The sequence below is a fragment of the Mesocricetus auratus genome, unplaced genomic scaffold (assembly GCF_017639785.1).
Source record: "Mesocricetus auratus isolate SY011 unplaced genomic scaffold, BCM_Maur_2.0 Super-Scaffold_4256, whole genome shotgun sequence".
In the NCBI taxonomy this organism is placed as follows: Eukaryota; Metazoa; Chordata; class Mammalia; order Rodentia; family Cricetidae; genus Mesocricetus; species Mesocricetus auratus.
The window spans coordinates 112,437,248-112,458,416 of NW_024429182.1; the positions used below are offsets into that span (position 1 = coordinate 112,437,248).

The window sequence follows — 21,169 nt, forward strand, 5'->3', positions numbered from 1 at the left end:
GCTGGAGAAACCCACAGAAACAGCTGACCTGAACAAGGGGAAGCTCATGGACTCAGACTGACAGCTGGGAAACCATCATAGGACCAAACCAGACCCAGTGAACATGGGTGTCAGTTAGGAGGCTTGGGCAGTCTATGGGGCCTCTGGCAGTGGATCAGTATTTATCCCTAGTACACGAATGGACTTTGGGAGCCCATTCCACATAGAGGGATACTCTCTCAGCCTAGATGGGGGGGCGCTAGGAGATCCCCTAAGTAAGGCCTCACCTTCCCTGGGGAGCAGAAAGGGAATGGGGTAGGGAGTCGGTGGAGGGGAGGAAGAGGGAACTGGGACTGACATACAAAACAATTGTTTCTAATTAAAAAGAAAAAAAGAGTAAGTCAGTATTGTTCCTCTTCCCAAAAGAATCTCTGTTAGCCCTCTTGAAGTGCTATGGCCTGTGTTGAGAAATGTACATTTTTTAGCAGTGAGTTCTCAAAATGTTGGCTCCAGAATCTTTAGCTTTCTAAAATTAATACCATGAAAAGCTTTTCTCAGGAATATTATATTTTGTGTTATTTATCATATGACAAGTTAAGCTGAGGGGAAAATTTAGCACTCATTTTAAATGCTTTAATGGAAATGGCATCTGCCCCTCCCTACACATTTTCTTAGGGATAAGAGGCTTAATAAAACAAGATTCTCATGGTTGCTGAGGTTTTAACATATACAGTACTGTAAAGAAAACCTGAGCTCTTGAAGCTGAAAAAAAGAATGTTTTAATAACCTTTCTAGATGATAAAAGGTGGTGTTCTTTAATATTACACCAAAGTTTCTTTAGGGATGGTTGCAGCTTAGACCCTGACACCATATAAAACCTTTGTCTTCTGTTGCCCTGATTTCAGTTTAAATGGATCTTTTGTTCATGAGTGGTTTTGTACTGTCATATATTGGGTGCTTGATTCACTGATTTGAGGTCTTTAAAGGTTATCAGTATCGTTTAGTCACATTTTACTAATGACACCACTAGTTTCACTAAAACACTCAAAATATTGGAGCTTGTTAAGCCCTTTTCTGTCTGAATGCTTGAATGTTATCCTTGGTAGTGGCTACTTTTGGTTGGTTGTTTTGAAGTGACAGGTGCACTCAATTTTTAAGAAAATATCTGCTGGAGCTAGAGAGTTGACTCAATGTTTAAGAGCACTGAGTGCTCTTTCAGGGGTCCTGAGTTCAAGTGCCAACAGACACATGGTGGCTCACACAATTTATAATGAGCTATGGTATCTTCTTCTGGCCTGAAGGCATACATACAGGTAGAACACTATACATAGTAAATAATGCAATTGTTCATTAAAAGGATAATTCAGAGCCGGGCGGTGGTGGCACAGGCCATTAATCCCAGCACTTGGGAGGCAGAGGCAGGCAGATCTCTGTGAGTATGAGGCCAGCCTGGCCTAAAAGGGCTAGTTCCAGGACAGCTTCTAAAACACAGAGAAACCCTGTCTCGAAAACAAAAAACAAAACAACAACAAAAAAATAATTCAGTCACCTCACAATTCAAATAGTTGAACAGCCATTTTTTTTCTTCAGACAATTATATTTATCCAGAATGTAGAAATGCTTCATAGGAGACCCCTCCCCCCACTTTGGTCACACAAAATATTAAAAAGACATAGTGTCACATGCCCATGACCTCAGAAAACCCATTCTGAAAGAAAATAAGATGTGTATTTGGGCAAAATTTATTGGATAAATTACTTTTTGCTCTAGGTATAGTGTGATGATACCTGCTAGTATAGTTTGTTCCACTCCCTGTTTGGCTCATTGAAAGGCTTTGGATGTTTAATACACCTTTGCTTTTGCACCACTAAGGATTATGTGTGCTTGGTTTGATTTTGAAGACAGGTAACTTGTTAATTAATGCTATTCTAAGGATGGTGTTGACCTCCATAGGGACTCTTGGACTATACTTTTAAGACTACTAGCTTAAAACCTGGACATAGGTATAGCTGGGCTAACTGGATGAATTCCAGCTCTACAACAATGATGAGCAGTCATCCTGATAACAAAACTAGACAAACATGAATGAGCACAGGGCTGGGAAGATGGTTCAATAGATAAAGTATCTGATGCACAATCATGAGGCTCTGAGTTCAGATCCCCCACAGTCACATAAGAAACTGAAGCACTGCATCCATCATGCTTCTGTAATTTCAGTGCTGGCTGGGAAAGTGGAGACAGAAGGATCCCTGGCACTGGCCAGACAGACAGTCTTAGCTATACTGGTGAACTCCGGTTCATGAGACATGAGACAACCCTTCCTTCCTTCCTTCCTTCCTTCCTTCCTTCCTTCCTTCCTTCCTTCCTTCCTTCCTTCCTTCCTTCCTTCCTTTCTTTTTTGGTTTTTCGAGACAGGGTTTGTCTGTATTGTTTTGGAGACTGACCTGGAACTTGCTCTTTGGACAAGGCTGACCTCAGATTCACAGAGATCTGCCCACCTCTGCCTCCCGAGTGCTGGGATTAAAGATGTGAGCTACCAACGCCCAGTGAGACAACTGTTTCTTTCTTTCTTTTTTCTTTTTTCGTTTTTTGTTTTTTGTTTTTTGTTTGTTTTGAGACAGGGTTTCTCTGTATTGTTTTGGAGCCTGTCCTGGAACTCGCTCAGTAGACCAGGCTTGGTCTCGAATTCACAGAGATTCCCTGCATCTGCCTCCCGAGTGCTGGGATTAAGAGACAACTGTTTCTAAGTGCAAGGTAGAAAGTGACTGAGGAAGACACCTGGTTTTATTTTAACCTCTGACCTCAGCACAGATGTGCACACAAAATGAGCATGCACCTGCACACATGCATTAATATAAACACAAAAGAGAATTTGATAGACTAGTGCCCCTCAGGAATTTCTTGCCATCAAATTTAATGTTAGCTTCTCCACATTCTAATTGCCTTTTAATTTGCATATGAATGTGCAGTCCTGCAGGAGAGAGATGACTGGTACAGCACATGCTTCACACTCTGACAAGGATGGCATTCTGAAAGAACTTGTCATGGAGTGAAAAAGAAGCTTGTCAGAACTTAGGTCCTATTCCTAGCTAAAGGCCTAAATACCATCCTTAATAGTCTGAGAGCTTTTCTGTTGTTTGGGAGTTTTGTTTTTCTGCTTTTAAGCAGTGTCACTCTAGGTAACCCAACCTGGCCTGGAATTCTATGTAGTTCAGATTGCTTACTAGAGATCCTCCTGATCCAGCCTTCCAAGTGCTGTATTACAGGTATGCATTACCACACATGGCTAGGACATTTCTTTTTTTCTTCATTTGTTTGTTTGTTTTGAGACAGGTTCTCACTGTGTAAAATTGACTGGCCTAGAATTTGCTATGTAGGGATTGGAGAGATCAGAGGTTAAGAGCACTGGCTGCTCTTCCAGCGGTCCTGAGTTCAGTTCCCAGCAAGCACATGCTGGCTCAAGCCATCTATAATGAGATATGGTGCTCTCTTCTGGTGTACAAATATACATAGAGCGGCAGAATGTTGTTTAGATAATAAAAGAGTAAAACCTTAAAAAAAAAAGAAGAAGAAGAAGAACATGCTATGTAGACAAGGCTGGACTGGATCTCACAAAAATGTGTCTGCTTCTGTCCCCAAGTGCTAGCATTACAGGAGTACTCCAGCTGGGACAGTTTACTTTTAATGGTAGATAATAAGCCTGCAGCTCCCTTTTGTAGTCCAAAGGGCTTTATGGTTCTTGTCTCTTAAGTTTGGCTCATCTTCAAAACAATCTTTAAAACATTGAAATGGAGAAAACTCTGGTTTCTGTGAACAGTGAATGCTTCTCTTAGGTGTTTACCAGATCAAGGCAATTTCAGTGACAAAGCATTGTCTGTTTTATATATCTAATTCTTCTTGGTCTGTAATACACAAGGATGTACTTGTAGTAACCTTGCTTTAGAAGGGTTCTTTTTAGTAAGCCTGCTGCTATGACTGTTTCATGGGCTGCTTGTGCCAGATAACCAGTTGCTTTCTGGGAGAAACAGCATGTGAAGTCCTTCCATCTGCTTTGATTGATTGATCATCCCTCTCTTGTGGTTCCCAAACACTTTCTGAGTCCCAGCATGCTGTAATTAATGTCTCTGTCCCATTAGATTTTAATTTTACTCTTTAAAATTACAAATGCTTTAAAAAGTCAGTTTCCCTAATTAGGCAAGTAGTGTCTTCACTTGAAGTCTAATAAAAAAGAATATAACAGGAAAAACTTAGCATTGCCATTCTTGCATGTTTTCTATTGCTATTTTTTAATCAATAGCTACTCCTTTAGCACCAGTTAGCAACATATTGTAAATACAGTTCACCGTATAATGTTCACTATCAACATTTTCTCTCTGAGAAAGTCATTTAAAATTTTACTGATTGTAGAACTTTTTTGTCATTAATATTGTCATTAGTACTTTATTCTAATGTTGGACATTCAGGGTGTTTTCAGTTTATCAGCATCAGAAATACCTCATGAAGCACATCTTTGTATATTCTTTTGTTTCTTTTTGAATTACACTGTAGATGTTCTATGGATCTAAAGGGAAAAATGGCTGACTCAGAGAGCAGTTCAGCAGGGCTATTGAGGTGAATGGCTAAACTGCCTTCCAAAGTGATGGAGTCCGTTTCTCGTTTCACCAGCGTTGTGCCCAGTTCTCCATATTGTCACCAGAATGAATATTACATTCAGTGGTAATTTTTAAATATAATGAATCACAAGTTAATGTGGACCTGGAAAAAACTTTAACTAGAAATTAAATAGTATAACTTATAGCAAAACTTAGTGATTGCTCATTATTGTAAGAGTCCAAACTGAAGTTAATCTTTGAATGGTACAGTCTCTTCAGAAAGAGGCCCCTTGTTCTAGGGAAGTTGTATATTTTCTGAGCCAGCACAGACCTGCTTTATATAAGGTAGTTTGAAGTAGGAGTTACCAAGAGTTCTTTGCTCTTTACTCTTTTCCTGTTTCTAGGGACAGTCATGGAGTGGTTAGGGGAAGGGCACATATGTGGTTTCTCTTTCATTATGAAAAGCAGATTTGTATAATGTAAGACTGAAGTCTTGTGGTTGACTTCTTTACCAATCCTTTAAATTTCAGGTGTGCAACAGAAGAACATGGCTCAAGAAACTAATCACAGCCAAGCACCTATGCTTTGCTCCACTGGCTGCGGATTTTACGGAAACCCTCGTACAAATGGCATGTGTTCAGTGTGCTATAAAGAACACCTTCAAAGACAGAACAGTAGCAGCGGTAGAATAAGCCCACCTGGTAAGTAACCCAGATAAACCAGTGTTCATGGCAAGCTCATGGGGTATATGCAATACCTCCTTTCAGTTTTTATAATATTTACAGTGCTACATTCATATCATTAAAACAAAAAAGAAAAAATATGAAGTAGGGAATAGGGAATACAGATATAACTCAGTGGTAGAGCACATCCAGAGCATGTGCAAGGCTCTGAGTTTAACCCATAGTATATCCACAAACGTTTCCCCCCATCAGCAAAGTACTACAAAGTTGTAAATTAGAGAAGGAGATTGATCCTGTGTTGCTTTTAGATCAGGACCAGGCTGCTGGAATCACTAACGTGCAATGTGCTTGTATTGTAGCAGCTTCTGTCAGCAGTCTGTCGGAATCCTTACCAGTACAGTGCACAGACGGCAGTGTCCCAGACGCTCAGTCAGCACTAGAGTCTACGTCCTCATCTCTGCAGCCAGGGTAAGGTACCTTCTCAAAGGTAACTCGAAAACTGATGAACACTAAAGAGTATTGACCTTTACTTGTTTTTAATCACTTCATTAAGGAACACTTTAAGGCCACTGCAGGATCTGTTGGCCTAAAACTGTATCTGATACTTGCTACTCACTAGTTACAAGGTGCTTTTTACTGTTTTATGTCAAGGGAGAGATCTTTCAAGTCTTCAATCCCCCTTTGAGACATCTTTTTCTTTATTTTTCACACTGCATCCTGATCTGATGCTGAAGTCCCTTTAAACTAGCCCATGTTGGCTTAGTTCTTCATGTTGCAGTCTTTGGTCTACCAGTAATTAGTGCCTTGAATCAGAAGAGCCTTGTCTCTGACTTTTTGTTTTTATCATGAGGTAATACTTACTTTTTTATTATGCTTTTTTGTTGTTTTTGAACTCTGAAGTCAGAGATAGAGGAATACATACAGAAGTCCATGTTTTAACCTCTGAAAGTCGTGGCACATGCCTATAATCTCAGACTTTAAGAAATAGAGGCAAGAGGATCAAGAGTTCAAGGTCAAGCTCAACTACACAGCCAATTTGAGACAAGAGAAAGAAAGCGGGGAGGAAGGGAAAGACTTGTTTCCATATTTTTCATTACGAAACAAGCTATTGAATTTTTGTACTATGGTTTCTTTTTAAAAATCCATAGTAGATACTCACTTATAACTCTGTTTAAGAGTTTCTGAAGGAAGGCTTGCATCTTTCTACTGTATTCATATGGTACTTGGGATTTACAAAAAGATACATGGTTTCCAAAGCTTAACCCTCAGGCCCAAATTAGCCTGTGGTTCCAGGCCCCGTGATTATGTTAGGTTATGAGTGTGTCTCTGTGTTCTATAGTAAGTAGTACTTACTGTGTCCCTTAGTTTATTTGGATATTTGGAAGATGACCTTTTCAGACTGAACTATTATTGGGTGCAGTGGCACTCAACCTGAAGGAGGCAGGAGGTTCTCTTGAGCCCAGGGCTTTTCAACTATCCTGGGAAAAAGAGTAAGCCCCTGTCTCAAAACCAAAGAAGAAAAATAATTATAAATTTTTATGTTAAAAAAATGAAAATATCTTTTGCTTTTCTAGCCCTGTATCAAATCAGTCACTTTTATCAGAATCTGTAGCACCTTCCCAAGTGGACAGTACATCTGTGGACAAAGCAGTATCCGAGACAGAAGACCTGCAAGGTTTGCATATGAGAGAGCATGTGTTTGTTGTTTGTTAACACTTGAATTCTGTAGGCCAGATGCTAGCATAGACTTGGATGTTAGTAAAGTACCTGCTTATAAGTACATGCTTTGATAGTCTTGAGAAGAGTATTTTATATTCTCAAATATGTAATTGACTAGAATGTTGCGATCCATTTCCCACTTACATAATTAGATCAGCATAAAGAGAAGATTCAAATCTGTTTGGAAAATATAATGTATTCTGTTATTTTGGCCATTTAAGTGTAAAAAAAAACATTCTTCTCCAACCACTGGGACTACTGGCTTGCAGGAGTCTGGCTGTGGATTTTGACTGCTTATCTCAGGCTTTTCTTCTTGGTTGCTAGGCACTTCTCTCCCCGTGTGACCTGCAGTGCAGCAGTCATATCTAGCTGCTTGCATTCATAGTGTGTACCCCATGCTCTCTCTTCTCACAGTGGTTCCTTGGATTTAAGCGGCCCAGGAACTCTTATCTGAAGGCATTCTCAATGAGGAGGCATTTAGGAGGTTCTTAGTCTCTGCTAGGCTATATTATCCTATCATCTAAAGGAGTGTACTGTGCAAAGACAAGTTCAGGGATGTGTGACACTGGCAGGGCTTAAGGATAGTACACTGGCCTCTGGATCGTGTGGTGTGGGCATGCTGGTGACAGGTGATCTGGAATTTGAAGTTTGTTGAATTTTAGATTAAATAATATAGATAGTTGTCTTTGGTTTAAAGTATAGTAGACAGTATTTTGTAAACAGAAAAGTTTAAGGAAAAGTAGGGGTGTGAGGTATTTTAAGTGCATAAAAGGAAAAATATTAAGTTATCCACTAGTTATATAAACTAATACAAGTGGTCTCAAAGCTTAGTTTTATAATAGTGACAGTGATGTGATTACTTTAGACAGGGAGTCTGAGAAAGGTATTGGTTCCAGAAGACGGTTTTAAATATTTATTTTTAATTATTTGTATGATCATGTGCATGTGAAGGCAGGCATCGAGGCCTCTCATCCTCCTGGACCTGAGCTTGCAGGTGGTTGTGAGCTGCTCATTGTGGGTCCTGGGAATTGAACTTGGGTCCTCTGCAAGAGCAGTATGTTCTCTTAAATGTTGAGCCATCTCAAACCAGCCTGTTTTAGAAAATGTTAGTGACTGAGGAAAACGTGATGAATTTAAAAATTTAGAGAGCTTATTTGGACATTGTAGGTAGGTAGGAGAAAAGCAGTGAGGATTGTACTTGAAATTTAGAGGGTCTGGTATAGGCTGCTAAAGTGAGAGTTTGAAAGCAAAGCAAGAAGGGGAGCCAGCACTGGAACAGAACACAGGGTCATCTGTCTGAATCCTGACTAGTTTCAGGCCATAGACACCACCAGAGAGGAGTTCCAGGAGCAAATGGTTTGAAGAGGGAGGCTAGCAGAGAAAGAAGAGAACAGGGCTGCCTCTGACCCAAGAAGTTAGTTATGTGTGTCTTAGAACAGAATACCTTTTAGATTATTGTCTCTGAAAAGAATTTGTAAAGATTAAAGATGCAGCTGGGTATTATGATGCATGCCGTTAGTCCCAGAAGAATTAGGCAGATTTCTGAGTTCAAGGCCAGCCTGGTCTGCATGGCAGATTCCAGGGCGACAGCCAGGGCTACATAGTAAGACCCTGTCTCATAAAAACAAACCAAGCCTTGCGGTGGTGGGTGGCACACACCTTTAGTCTCAGCACCCAGGAGGCAGAGGCAGGTGTATTTCTGAGTTCAAGGTCAGCCTGGCCTTCAGAAGAGTTCCAGAACAACCAACTCTACACGGAGAAACCCTGCCTTTAAAAAAAAAAAAAAAAGCCAAAAATAAATAAATAAATAAACACACTAACAAGATTAGAGGTATAATAAGATTTGAACAGTTTGACAAAAGATGAAGATTATAGGTAGGTTAATTAATAATGCATTAATGTTGTAGATACTTTATACCATTCTGATATATGGAGAGAACATCTTAGTTTCCTCCAGCCCACCCTGAGTGCATTAACTGAGAAAGTGGTTGTGATGTTGTATTAGGAGGGATTGTGGAATGTTTTTAAAAGTTAGCGTTTCTTTTTTACAAGTGTGCTTTGAATGACATTTAGATCAGTATTAACGTTAAAGTTCTTAAAGACTTAGCACTCATAACTTGAGTTATGTCTTTGACAAATCAGATGTAAGGTTCATTTTCACCTAAGTTTGAGAAGGGGTTAGGCTTTAGCTCATAGTCTCTTAGCTTACCAGCTTCCTTTTGATGTGTGTGTGTTTGTGTGCATGTGGAGGCTCAGATAGTCTGTTACTGGCCAGAATCGACAAAGTTATATAAAATGACTGGAGTGATTACAAGCACGTGCCACTAGACCCAATTGTTTCATAAGCATAGGATCTGGGGGAGTGAAATTCAGGTCCTCATGTTTGCAGAGAAAGCACCTGACAAACAGCAATCTCCTCGTCTGAACAGCCTCCTTTACAAACACTTTTACTTATTTTAAATTTAAAATGTCCTCCTTTTTGTCAACACACATATAATATGCTTCATTGTATATAGATACCTACATAAAGATACATTTCCTCTACACATATTTCTCTGCTGACCAAATCAGAGAGTGATGTTTTCATCTGCTTAATGAATAGAAAGAGGCCCCTGCACCACAGGCACATGACTTGGGGAGCTGGAACCTGGTATCCATTATGACTCTGTTCTTTGCACTAGACAGTGTAGTGCTTATGGGCTGGGATTTGCTGTGTACATCTCGCTGACATGTCCAGCCCTCTTTGTTCCCCAAGTAGGTAGAATCTACTTGTTAGGCAAGCTGCCTGCTATCCATGTGTATTCCAGTGTCACTGCTATTTCACAATAGCATTTCCTCTGCGTTCTGCTTTAATTAAAGATGCCACCAAGTAGGTGCTGCTTTCATTTTGGCATCATGGCTCTAAAGAACTTTCCTCAGACCCAAATGAAACTGTAGCCTGTTGCCATATGTTTGCTGTTTGATTACCCTTTTTAATAAAAATGATAGTAGTATCTCAAGCTCTGAAAACTCTAAGTCATACATACAATTCACAAAAATTACCTTAAAGGCAAAGTACATAATGCATTTTGGTGCATTCTACACTGCTAGATTGGCTGCCTTGTTGAAGATAGAGCTGAACTTTGGTTGTCCTTGCAGCCCTCCAGGTCGAGTGGTACAGACTGAAAAGAAGGTGCGGTGTAGATACAGAGCTTCTGATTGTGTATCTTCATGCTCTCCTGACAACATTTCTGCACTATGTTTTCATTATCTTTTAATCATGTCCACCTTATAGGAAATGTAAAACAATTCAGACTGCAGAGGCAAAATTAGCTATACAACAGTGAAGGATATTCTTGTTTTGTATATTGCCCAAATGATTTGAAAGTTATTGGAGGCTTAGAATAAAGGATGACTGTAAAGCTTTCCGGTGTAGAATGAGTCAGCTTTTTGGAGGACTGGGCTGTCAAGGACAAAGCAGAGGGAACCAGAATTCTTAGAGTTGCTAAATCAGTAGTTCATAGCAGTCAGAGGAACTGTTGTTGGGCTAACTTGAGTATTATTTAGGAAAACTGATATAGTATAGAAATTAGGGATTTTAACAGATTTTGAAGAATGGGTGAAAACAGCAAAGACAGTCTTGAAAAATTACAAGACTTAACAGTTCCCAATTCCAAACTTTATTAAAAGATACAATAATTCAAACTGAAGTGCTATCATGAAGGTACATACAGATCAATGGAATAGTATTGATAGTTCAGGAATACTCAGAAGTTTAAGGGCAGTTGATATTAAACAAAGGTCTAAAGTCTTCCAGTGGGAAAATGAAAGTCCGACCAGAAGAATGAATTAGATCGCTGTTTCATAAAAGATATAAAAATTCACCCACAACATAGCCAAAGTCTACATGAAGGTAAGAGCCAAGACTGTAAAAACTCTTATTAAAGTGTTTGAATTAAAAGTTCCTTAGATAAGACACATAAAGCAATAGCAGCCAAAGAGGATGAATGAGTGACTTTTGTTTTTATGAAAAGAACAGAAAATCAGCACAGAAAATATTTTTCATCATGTATCTAGTTAAGAATGCTTAAAGAAGTAAAATTTCCTGCTAGGGGATATAGCTCAGAGGTAGAGCACTTGGGCAGCATGATGGGATCCTAGCTTAAATCTGTGTGGTAGCTGTGAAAATAAGGAAAGAGAGCGTGAAAGAAAGCAGAATATGGCAATCCAATGAAAACTAGGCACAACAGTACTCAGTGACTCAGTGGCTAAGAGTATTCGATGTTCTCGCAGAGGACTGGGTTCAATTCCCAGGCCCCACATGGTGATTTGTAAACATCTATCACTCCAGTTCTAGCTCCAGGGGCACAAATATATGTGCAGGCAAAGCACGCTCACATAAAATAAATATATAAATTAATAGAAAATTAAATACAGTGTGGGAAGTTGTCAAAGGATTAATAGGATGTTTTTAAGGGAAAGAAAAATAGACAAAGGGTCTGAGTAGATGTTTTTCCAGAGAAGATATACAAGCTGACAGCAGGTGAAAGGACACTCTGCATCAGTAGTCCCAGGGAACTGCAAAAGCTTACTCATAATGAATTAACTCATGGCCTCCTGCAGAGTGCTGCAAGCAGTAGCAATAACAAGTTCTTTCGGTGTGTGTAAACTGGGACACTTGCACATTATGGGAATTCACAATAGTGTAGATACTTTGGAAAACAATCTGGAGTTTCTCAAAAGCTAAGGGTAATGATCAGGTGCACTAGCATCTTCACTCTAAATTCTGAAGAGAGTAAAAGCATGTCCTTGCTAGGTGCTGGAGCTCAATGTAGTTCTTGCCTTCCACCTGTGTAGCTTCTGGGGATTGGACTCAGGTGTCACGTGTGGCAGCAAGCAGCCTTACCTGCTGAGCAATCTTGCCAGGCCTGTTTGTACTTAATATGATTCCTAGAAAATAATAAAAACAGGACTTGTTTCTTTTGGGTCCTAGTAACAGAGCTAGTCTGATTTTTCTCTTGGAGTTATTTTTTTTCTCATTTTACATAGAATTTTTACTGGGAAGAACTTAAATTTTACTCAGTTTAAACCCATATATAAGAAAATGAGGTTCCTTTTGAAAGGAAAACTAAAGCTGTCTCAGTTGGTGGTTTTAACCATCTACATTAAGTCTCTGGACAGCATTTGTTCTGTGTCAGCACCTGGTTCAGAGTGAAGAAAGAACAACTGGATTCCTCAGTTCTGACCCTTCGCTGGGCTGGAACTCCATGGTAGAGTGCTTGTCTTAACGTGCTTGGGCTCTGCAAATGTGGCACACCAAAAAAGCATAATCTATCTGATTCTTGAGAATTATCAAGACTGTCCAAGTCTATAGTATACAGAGATACTGTATCCACCACTAAGAGAAAAAGTGGACATATTAAGATAGTGTTTTGGGTTGGGACTGGAGAGATATTTCAGTGGTTAAGAGCACTGGCTGCTCTTCCAGGGGACCCAGGTTCAGTTCCCTGCACCCACATGACAGCTCCCAGCTGTCCGTAACTCCAATTCCAGTGGATCTGACACCTTCACATCAGTGCACATGCATATGAATAAAATTAAATAATATTTTTAAAAAAGATAGTGTTTTGGGTTACCTTATTAATGTCCTAAGTTCAGTTTGGATTTTCACTGTGTTTATGAATATGCCCCAAACAGATAGTGTTTAAATCTCATGTTGTGTACTTACTATTACATTTGTATTCTTTTTCTGTTTACAGGACCCAGAGCAGAGGGCCTTGTTCCTCTTGAATGTGATCCTCCATGTGGGTAGTTAAACCACTCTTACCTGTCCAGTGCTTTTAGAAGTCTTTTAACAACAGTGGCCAGTAGACCATGTCTAGTCGGTTAGCAGTTCAACTGGCAAGCATAGTACTGTTGATTTTGCTGTCTTTATGTTGTTACATTGGCCTCACCACAGAGCTGGGTGGCCAGTGGGTATGACATAGACAGTCACCTCTTCGTAATTACTAACAGTGTATTCTAACATTTCCCTAGCCAGTTCTAAAGAAACTGTCCTTAACTTTAAACTCAGTTAAGACTATGATTCTTTGGCTTCTTTGCTACTAGATAGCTGTATTCAGGATTGAACAGTTCCTTTTATATAAACAGAATTGGATAAGGCATTCTGTGCTCTTAAATCTCACATATAACCAACTCAAGGAAACAGTAATTTCTTGGAATCAGTCTTTCACGGAGTACTTTATATATTACTTGTACTGATAGTTTGGAATGAGCAGATGTTCCCATCTCTTGGTTATATCACCTCTGGCTTGTGGGCTTTTCAGACAGCCAACTAGTCTTTAACTTCAAAGTTATATCTGCCATCAGTAGTTTGTCTTAATCTTCAGGGCTAATCAGCATGTTTCTCTATTGAGTTGTGTGACACAACTTGTGGTCAGAGGAAGGACATGAATTTTTACTCTTCTCCATTTCTGGATACTTCTCAAAATTTCTCAGTAGTTAAACCAATTTTGTATAGAAATCTGTGATAATGTTACTGACAAACAAAGCATTAATTTGTTTTACTACCATATTTTTTTAGAGAACAGGTTAGATGCATGGCTTATAGATTTTAAGGAAAATAAATGCACAGGCTTATTTCTGATGACATTTTAAATTATTTAGAGTTCTGTTTAGATACAAAGACTGAAATAAGACATTCACCCCTTGTCGACAGTGAGCTCACATACTAAGGGTGCTTTATATATATATATATAGAAAATAAAGAAGTTTGTGCCCCTGGTTTGTTTAAAAAATTTTTTTACAATGTGGCCAGGTGTGGTCAGGCAGGAAAACAATGAGTTTGAGGCCAGCCTAGGTTCAGAGTAAACCCTGTCTCAAAAGCTGTGAGAAGTAAGGGTGTATGTTAGTAGAAGTTTCGCTGGCCTGTGTTTAGCTTGTTTACTGGAGAAGTTATGCTGCAAAATTCTTCATTGCCATACGTTCATCCTTCATTCATAATGTATGGTGTTTTGTTTGCTCTCATATTTTGTTTAATATTAGATGAATTAACATAAGTAAATTACAATCTACTAACAGGTATTTGAGTATCTGCTATAAATAGCTGGCTGTGGAAATGCCCTACGTAGGTACAATGGGTGACTTAATGCAGATACACAGGCATTAATTCCTTGAGTGGCAGAGGAATCATGATAGGATCTGGTAACTGGATGAGGGTTTCTGCCCTCAAAGAACTCACTGAAGCCAGGTTAAATAGACAGTTACGGGAGCTTAGAGAGGACCATAGGAACACAGACTAGAGAGAAGACTGTAGGGTGGGTTATACCAGTGTAAACAACTAGGACAAGAAGGAGTTAGCTGCTAGGATCAGGCACAGCAAGAACCTCAAAAGAACCTAAGAGCTGAGAGAGATGTGCCAAAGGAACTCAGTCACTGCAGTGTGGCTCAAGCATGTGGCAGCTTAAGGAATGATACGATATGGCCAGGGAGAGGGTGACAGGAATGGTGAAGATCAATCCCTGGACTTTACCCTGGGGAATAATAGTAGGGAACCATGAGAAAGTTTTAAACGATGTGCTTTTCACCTACAACAGATGAAGCATGGGTTTTAGGGTGGAAACTACAGAGTATTGATGAGAGAACGCTATTGGATGGAGACTATAAAGAACACACGTGGTTGAAATGGGAAAGTCTTTGGGGTAGCTTATAGACATGAGCCAGAATAGTGGTGAGTCCTGGGAAAGGCCCTGGGTGTCTTAAATGGGCAAGTTAGCTACTTACTGTTTTCAAGCTAGATGCATGTATACTGAGCAAGGTTGCAGACTCTGTCTCTGGGACACTCAGGAGGGCCAGGGTGACAAGTAACAGAAAAGGGGCACATTAATAGGGTTCGGTAGCAGTGACCCAAACTGAGTTGCAGTGCATGTGCTCTTGATTTTAGTATGAAAATGCATTGTTTGTTGTTAGTTTTAATCTTAAAGTTTCCTTGTGTCTGATTGTTTTTCCTAGAGTCTTAAGTGCTTTGGGAGTAGGGATAATGTTGAAACAGAGTCTCATTTTCTTGCTTTGACTGGCCTTTAACTTTGTAAACTAGGTTCAAACAGCAATCTTATGGGTACTGGATTATAGACATGTGCTACAACACTTGGCTTAAGTGGTTTTTTTGTGAAACATTCTGAGAACATTGGTATTCCTGTTTTCTGAGAAGTCTATGTAGAACAGACATGAGCAGGGTTAAGTTTTCATATGGTTGTTTTCTTCTTATACATTTCCTTAGACTTCCTAGGTAGTTAGTGTCTGTCTCTGTCTCTCTGTGTCCCCCTCCTCCCCACTTTAGATTCCAAAGGAAGAAAATCTGTAAGCCACTGTTCAGAATCACTATTAGTATATTATATATTACCTTCTACCTGTATGTATACATATATTTAATGAAAAGAGGGTCATGTTTTATAAGTAGCCCATATGAATATCTTTCCTGACCTATAAATTAGTTCCTTGGCTAGTCTTTAAATTACAAATCCATGGGGTAGTATGGGATGAGGGTTAACCACCACTCAAACACCAAATCTTACTGAATAATTAAATTTGCTACCCTTCTGTTTTTGTCAGCTTCAGTATCAGATACAACACAGCAACCATCTGAAGAGCAAAGCAAGTCTCTTGAAAAACCTAAACAAAAAAAGAATCGCTGTTTCATGTGCAGGAAGAAAGTGGGACTTACTGGTAAGGGCCTCCTTGGATGGGTTAAAATTAAGATCATGTTTTGACTAACTTATGTGCACTGTTATTAGACAGTTCCGATGGCTGCTGCCCCTGTGAGCATTGGTGGTGGATACTGCCTGTCAGATTCTGTTTATTTAAAACATTAAAATTTCATGTAAACTGGGTTTGACAGTATTGGACAATGTGGCGAATGCTGGTGAAGGGCAAAGGTGTCTCCGACCTTCAAGGAGATGGTATTTTGGAGGGACTTTGTTAAGCTGTTAAGCACTTTATGTAAAATAGTGTTGATCATGGACTATGCATGGTCAGTGAGCTAAAAGCAAAGCAGCGTGCTGCAGTGTAGAAGACATTACTGGCGCGTGCCTGGTGCTGTAACTCGGTTGTCAAAATTGTTAAAGGGGACTATTTAAAAGCATTTAGCAAAGAATATAGTTGAGTGCAGTCAGAATGCCCTGGGCATTCAGGGACAGGCACTCTGTGATCCGTTTACAAAAACAAAGGGGAGTGGTAGCTGTCAAGCAAAGTGCAGCCGCCTCTCTGATGACGGAGCTATGGGCTAAGGCCAGGGCAAGCTTTGTACTGGGCTTCACTGGAAAGTGATGCGGCTACAAATAGTTTTGCTGATTGTTTACTTAGGCATTGTGCCAAATACTTGCATAAAAATCAGAAATATGGACAAAGAACAGTAAGATTTTGATTGAAAATTATGCTTCAGATGGGGGGCATAGTTAGCATATGTCTAAAATCCCAGCACTTGGGAAGTGGGGACAGAAAGATCAAGGACAGCATATGCTACATCAGATCCTGACTCACAAAAATAGAAAAGAAAATGATGCCTTAGGATCACTTCATGCTAAAGAATAAGTTGACACTAAGGAAGGAGATTAAAGTATGATGCCAAGGTTAATTTAATTTAAAACATATATTTAGTATCAAACACATCCTTTAAAAGTTTCATAGAGTTTTAGACTTCTTGACTATAGGTCTAGACTTAGTTTTCGTCTAATTTGGCTATTCTTTGCATCAGTTTTCTTTTTATTACTTATTTGTTTATATATTTTATGTATATGAGTGCTCTTGTCTTCATGGGTACCAGAAGGAGGAATCTGATCCCATTACAAATGGTTGTAAGCCACCATGTGGTTGCTGGGAATTGAACTCAGGACCTCTGAACGAGCAATCGGGTGATCTTAACCCCTGAGCCATCTCCCCAGCCCCTTCAGTTATCTGTTACATGAAGTTTCAAAAATATGTTTTTAAAGTTAAAATGTGGTAAAGAAAGTGAATGTCAGTTTTTGATTAAAATATTGATTATTCCTGAGCTCTCTTTCCCCAAATCAATAATAACGTAAATGCCTGATTTGGAGGAGCAAGACTGTCACTCTCACTGCAGCTGTAATTGCATTTCTACCCATGGAGCATATCCTACAGTTAAGTAGCTTTTAGTTTGTTTTGTTTTTTAATTTTGTTTGTTTTTGTTGTTGATTTGGTTTTTCCAGACAGGGTTTCTCTGTAGCCCTGGATGTCTTAGAACTCAGTCTGTACTGTAGATCAGGCTGGCCTCAAACTCACAGATAGCCGTCTGCCTCTGCCTCTACCTCCTGAGTGCTGGGATTAAAGGTTTGCATCACCACCACCTGGCTAGCTAAGCAACTTTTATTGGGTATTTATTGTATATTGGACACTCACTTGATTATTAGAGTAATTCAGATTCCTTAAGAAGTAGTTCACATTTGAGGCTCAGGGAAGCCAATCCCAGATGCCACCTTCTCGGTCTCCAAGCACAGAACAGGTCATATCTCCTGAGATCTTAGCAGAGGAGACAATTAAAGGAGTTACATTGTCACTCAGCAGCAGTTCTTCAGGACTCACTGATCCAGTCCTGTATTTGTTTGTTTAAGATTTATTTATTTACAGTGTTTTGTCTGCATGTATGCCTGAAGGCCAGAAGTGAGAGCCAGATCTCATTTACAGATGGTTTTGAGCCACCATGTGGTTGCTGGGAATTGAACTCAGGTCCTCTGGAAGAACAGCCAGTACTCTTAACCCCTGAGCCATCTCTCCAGCCCCCAGGACTTGTTTTTATATTGTGTGTTTTCAGTTAAAAATTTTTTTTATTTTCAATTTAGCAGCCTTCTTTTTCATAGGAAGAAATTGTGGCCGTATCACAGATGAAGCCAGCTCAGAGAAGCAATCAGGACTTGTCCTAGTACAAACATGTAGTTGTAGATAGGAGCAAGAAAGGAAGCTTTCTGCTAGTGAGCTGAGAATGTAGGTCTGGAACTTGACAATGATTCTGCATAGACTTAAATACAGTGTTTCTAAGCAAGAACTATGGGAAGAACTTACTATCTCACCCTCCTGTCTAACCCAAGCTGTGCACATATTCATCCATTTCCAGGGTTTGAATGCCGGTGTGGAAATGTTTACTGTGGTGTGCACCGTTACTCAGATGTACACAATTGCTCTTACAATTACAAAGCTGATGCTGCTGAGAAAATCAGAAAAGAAAATCCAGTAGTTGTTGGCGAAAAGATCCAGAAGATTTGAACTCCTGCTGGAATACAAAATCCTTTGACCATCTGCAAACTAAAAATTGACTTGAGGTTTTTTTTCCTAGTCCTTGGGAATGTAGAGCACCGTATCTTGCATAGACCTTTGAATCATGCATGTCATCAGAAGAATAGATTTTTGTTTTTGTTTTGAAAATGACTCTGAACATTTATTTCCATTGCAGTTTCTGTGGCTGAAAAGAAGTATTATCCTTTTAAGATCATTTTAATTTTAGTTGAGTGCAGAGGGCTTTTATAACAAATGTGGAGAAATTCTGGAGGGCTGTGATTTTTCCAGTATTAAACATGCATGTGTTGATCTTGCAGTTTATTTCTCATTGTGTATGTATATATAGCTTTTCTCTGCAGCACGATTCCCTTTTGATAATGCCCTTCTGGGTACAACTAGTTATCAGTAACTGAATGTATCTTAATCACTATGGCTGCTTCTGTTTGTTTTGTTTTTCATTAACAAAGGTTATACATATGTTAGCATATAGTTTCTTTGCACCCACTATTTATGTCTGAATCATTTGTTACAGGAGAATATGTGCTGATGAGATTCTAAATTTATGGGATTTTTTCTTTTTTTTTTTAAAGCAAGGGAAAGAGAAGCTGAATGCATGTCACTGCTGACTGCAAGTTTCTTTCAGATTATTGTTCATTGGTCTGTGTGTGCACAAGTTTCTTTCAGATTATTGTTCATTGGTCTGTGTGTGCACAATATACAGGATGATGTGAAGTCATTGTGCTGTATTTATGTTTATTCACCAGTCTTTGATTAAATAAAAAGGAAAACCAGGAAAAAAAGGTGCTGATGTTTTTTCTTTCTGGTAGTTAATTTTCTCTTAAATCTTTTACAATTTTGCTTTCCTAATTTGCTAAGAGTATACTTTTTGTCTCACATCTATTCATGCTAATTCGTTATGACACATTATATTCCTATGAGTTAAAGACTTTAGCGTTTTTTTCAAAACTAGGTTACTGAGCTGTCATATATTCTGGCACTCATCTGACTATCCTGCACTCTAACCCACTAAATTAACATCCAATGGAGGCTTCTTTATTACATAGGATTAAAGACATCCAAACTGCATTAGTAGAAGAATTATAAAGTAGAAATTATAAGCCCTTGAAAGACCTATTTGTCCTCTGGTTTCCAAACTTTTCTGGAAGTTAGCCTGTTTAAAATTGTACTTTACAATACAATTTTTGATGTAAAATTTCTTAATTTTAATTACTGACTAATATATATAAGATTGTTTAATATTAAAATTATTTAGATTTAAATGAGGACTAACCACTATGACTGTCTCAGTAGATTTGAATAAAGTAAGCCAGGCATGGTGATGTGTGCCTGTAATTCCAGTACTTACTAGACAGATCACTACAAATTCAAGGCTAATCTGATCTATATAATAAACTTCAGACCTGGATAATATAGTAAGAGTTTATCTTGAAAAGGAAAGGAAGAAAGAGTCCTTTCATAACAAAATAACAGGATTAGAAAGGGATTGGTTGATTGATAAAGAGTCTGCTGTGTCCCAGCCTTGGATTTAATATGTAGCTGACAACATATTTGAGAGGTATAAAAGGAAGTATATATAATGCTGGGGACGGGGCCCAGACTGTGTGCTAGGCAAGCACTCTACAGACCTACATCCTAGGCGAGGATTTCTTGGGGCCAGTGAAATAGCTGAGTGCATGAAAGTGCTTGCCACAAAAGCTTGTTTCAGAACCAAACTCCAGAGACCTTCACCACACCACATACACAGATGGAATAGTAAATTTATAAAACAAAACTAACCCAGGCAGTGGTGGTGTACGCCTTTAGTCCCAACACTCGGGAGACAGAAGCAGGTGGATCGCTGTGAGTTTGAGGCCAGCCTGGTCTGCAGAGCGAGTTCCAGGACAGCCAGAGCTACACAGAAGAAACCCTGTCTTTAGAAACAACCAAAAACTATAGAAGGGATTTTCTTTAAGCTGATAATGTCTGTGTAAAAGCCACCAATCAGAAAAACCAAGTTGTCTACCAAAAAATATAAACTGTTTCAAAGTGAGCCAGACAAGGCATCATTTTACTTTGTGTATTGGAATAGTGCCGTTGCACATCCTAGCCACCAGCCCAGGACACCATGAGCCAGAAGCAGTGCTCTAGTTTTGAAAATTTTATGATTTTTTTTTTAATGGCAAACCTAGGAATCACTAGACCCAGTAAGGTTTAGTTAGGTGGCAAGATAGAATGCCAGTTTTCACAGTTTTGTACCAGTTAACTAAAAAAAAAAAAAAAAAGCCAGAAGATATCTTTCCATAGTAGTATCTGAACAGTACCAGTTGCCTTGAGATTGCGATGGAATACACTAGATTGCCTAGCAAAAGACCAACGTGAACTCTGGTGTCAGGTAAAGATAGTGTGCTGCCTCAGGGAAAGAAGATATACAGCTGGATGGAATGGTTGTGCAGAAAAAAAGTTAATCCTTTCACAATATAGAGAAGAATGTTAAAAGATGGAAATGCAAAGCAACACTTTAAAACTCCAAGAGAATAAAAGATTAATACTTGACCATCTAACAGACCTTAAGATACTTACCTTTAGAGAATATGGGTTGCTTAGTGTGAGAAGCTACAGTGCAAATTAAGACGAGATAGCCTATCACTTGCCAAAAAAATGAAGTCTAGCAGTAGCAATATTGGAGGCTTTCCATGCTGCTGTTAGTGAAAGTGGCTTGATGCTCAAAATTGTTGATACCTTTTAAAGCTGGGCTTTTAATACACCCTGTCCTCCAGAAGTTTCCCTACACACACAAGAAAAATCCAAGTCCTTACTGAAAAAAAGGGGTGGGTAGAACATGAGGTCCATACAAAGTGTAAAACAGGAGCCAGGGTGCAGCAGAACGGAGAACACGCTCGGGGCTCTGTTCAGTACTCAGCAATGTAGGGA

At 39.2% G+C, this 21,169-nt stretch overlaps 1 protein-coding gene across 6 annotated transcripts in view; it reads left to right on the plus strand.

Annotated features, from left to right (window-relative positions):
* Window positions 1–19,038, plus strand: part of Zfand6 (zinc finger AN1-type containing 6) — a 67,170-nt gene extending 48,132 nt beyond the window's left edge. For 5 of the 6 annotated variants that reach the window (XM_040728987.1, XM_040728978.1, XM_040728984.1 and 2 more), the window contains 6 exons: window positions 5,102–5,272; window positions 5,614–5,722; window positions 6,829–6,929; window positions 12,712–12,756; window positions 15,563–15,676; window positions 18,078–19,038. In XM_040728987.1, the coding sequence (XP_040584921.1) occupies window positions 5,119–5,272; window positions 5,614–5,722; window positions 6,829–6,929; window positions 12,712–12,756; window positions 15,563–15,676; window positions 18,078–18,226 (672 nt within the window). In that variant the 5' untranslated portion in view covers window positions 5,102–5,118 and the 3' untranslated portion in view covers window positions 18,227–19,038. The remainder of the gene's footprint in view (window positions 1–5,101; window positions 5,273–5,613; window positions 5,723–6,828; window positions 6,930–12,711; window positions 12,757–15,562; window positions 15,677–18,077) is intronic. The other variant, XM_040728996.1, reaches the window with a different exon arrangement.
* The last annotated feature ends 2,131 nt before the right edge of the window (window positions 19,039–21,169 follow it).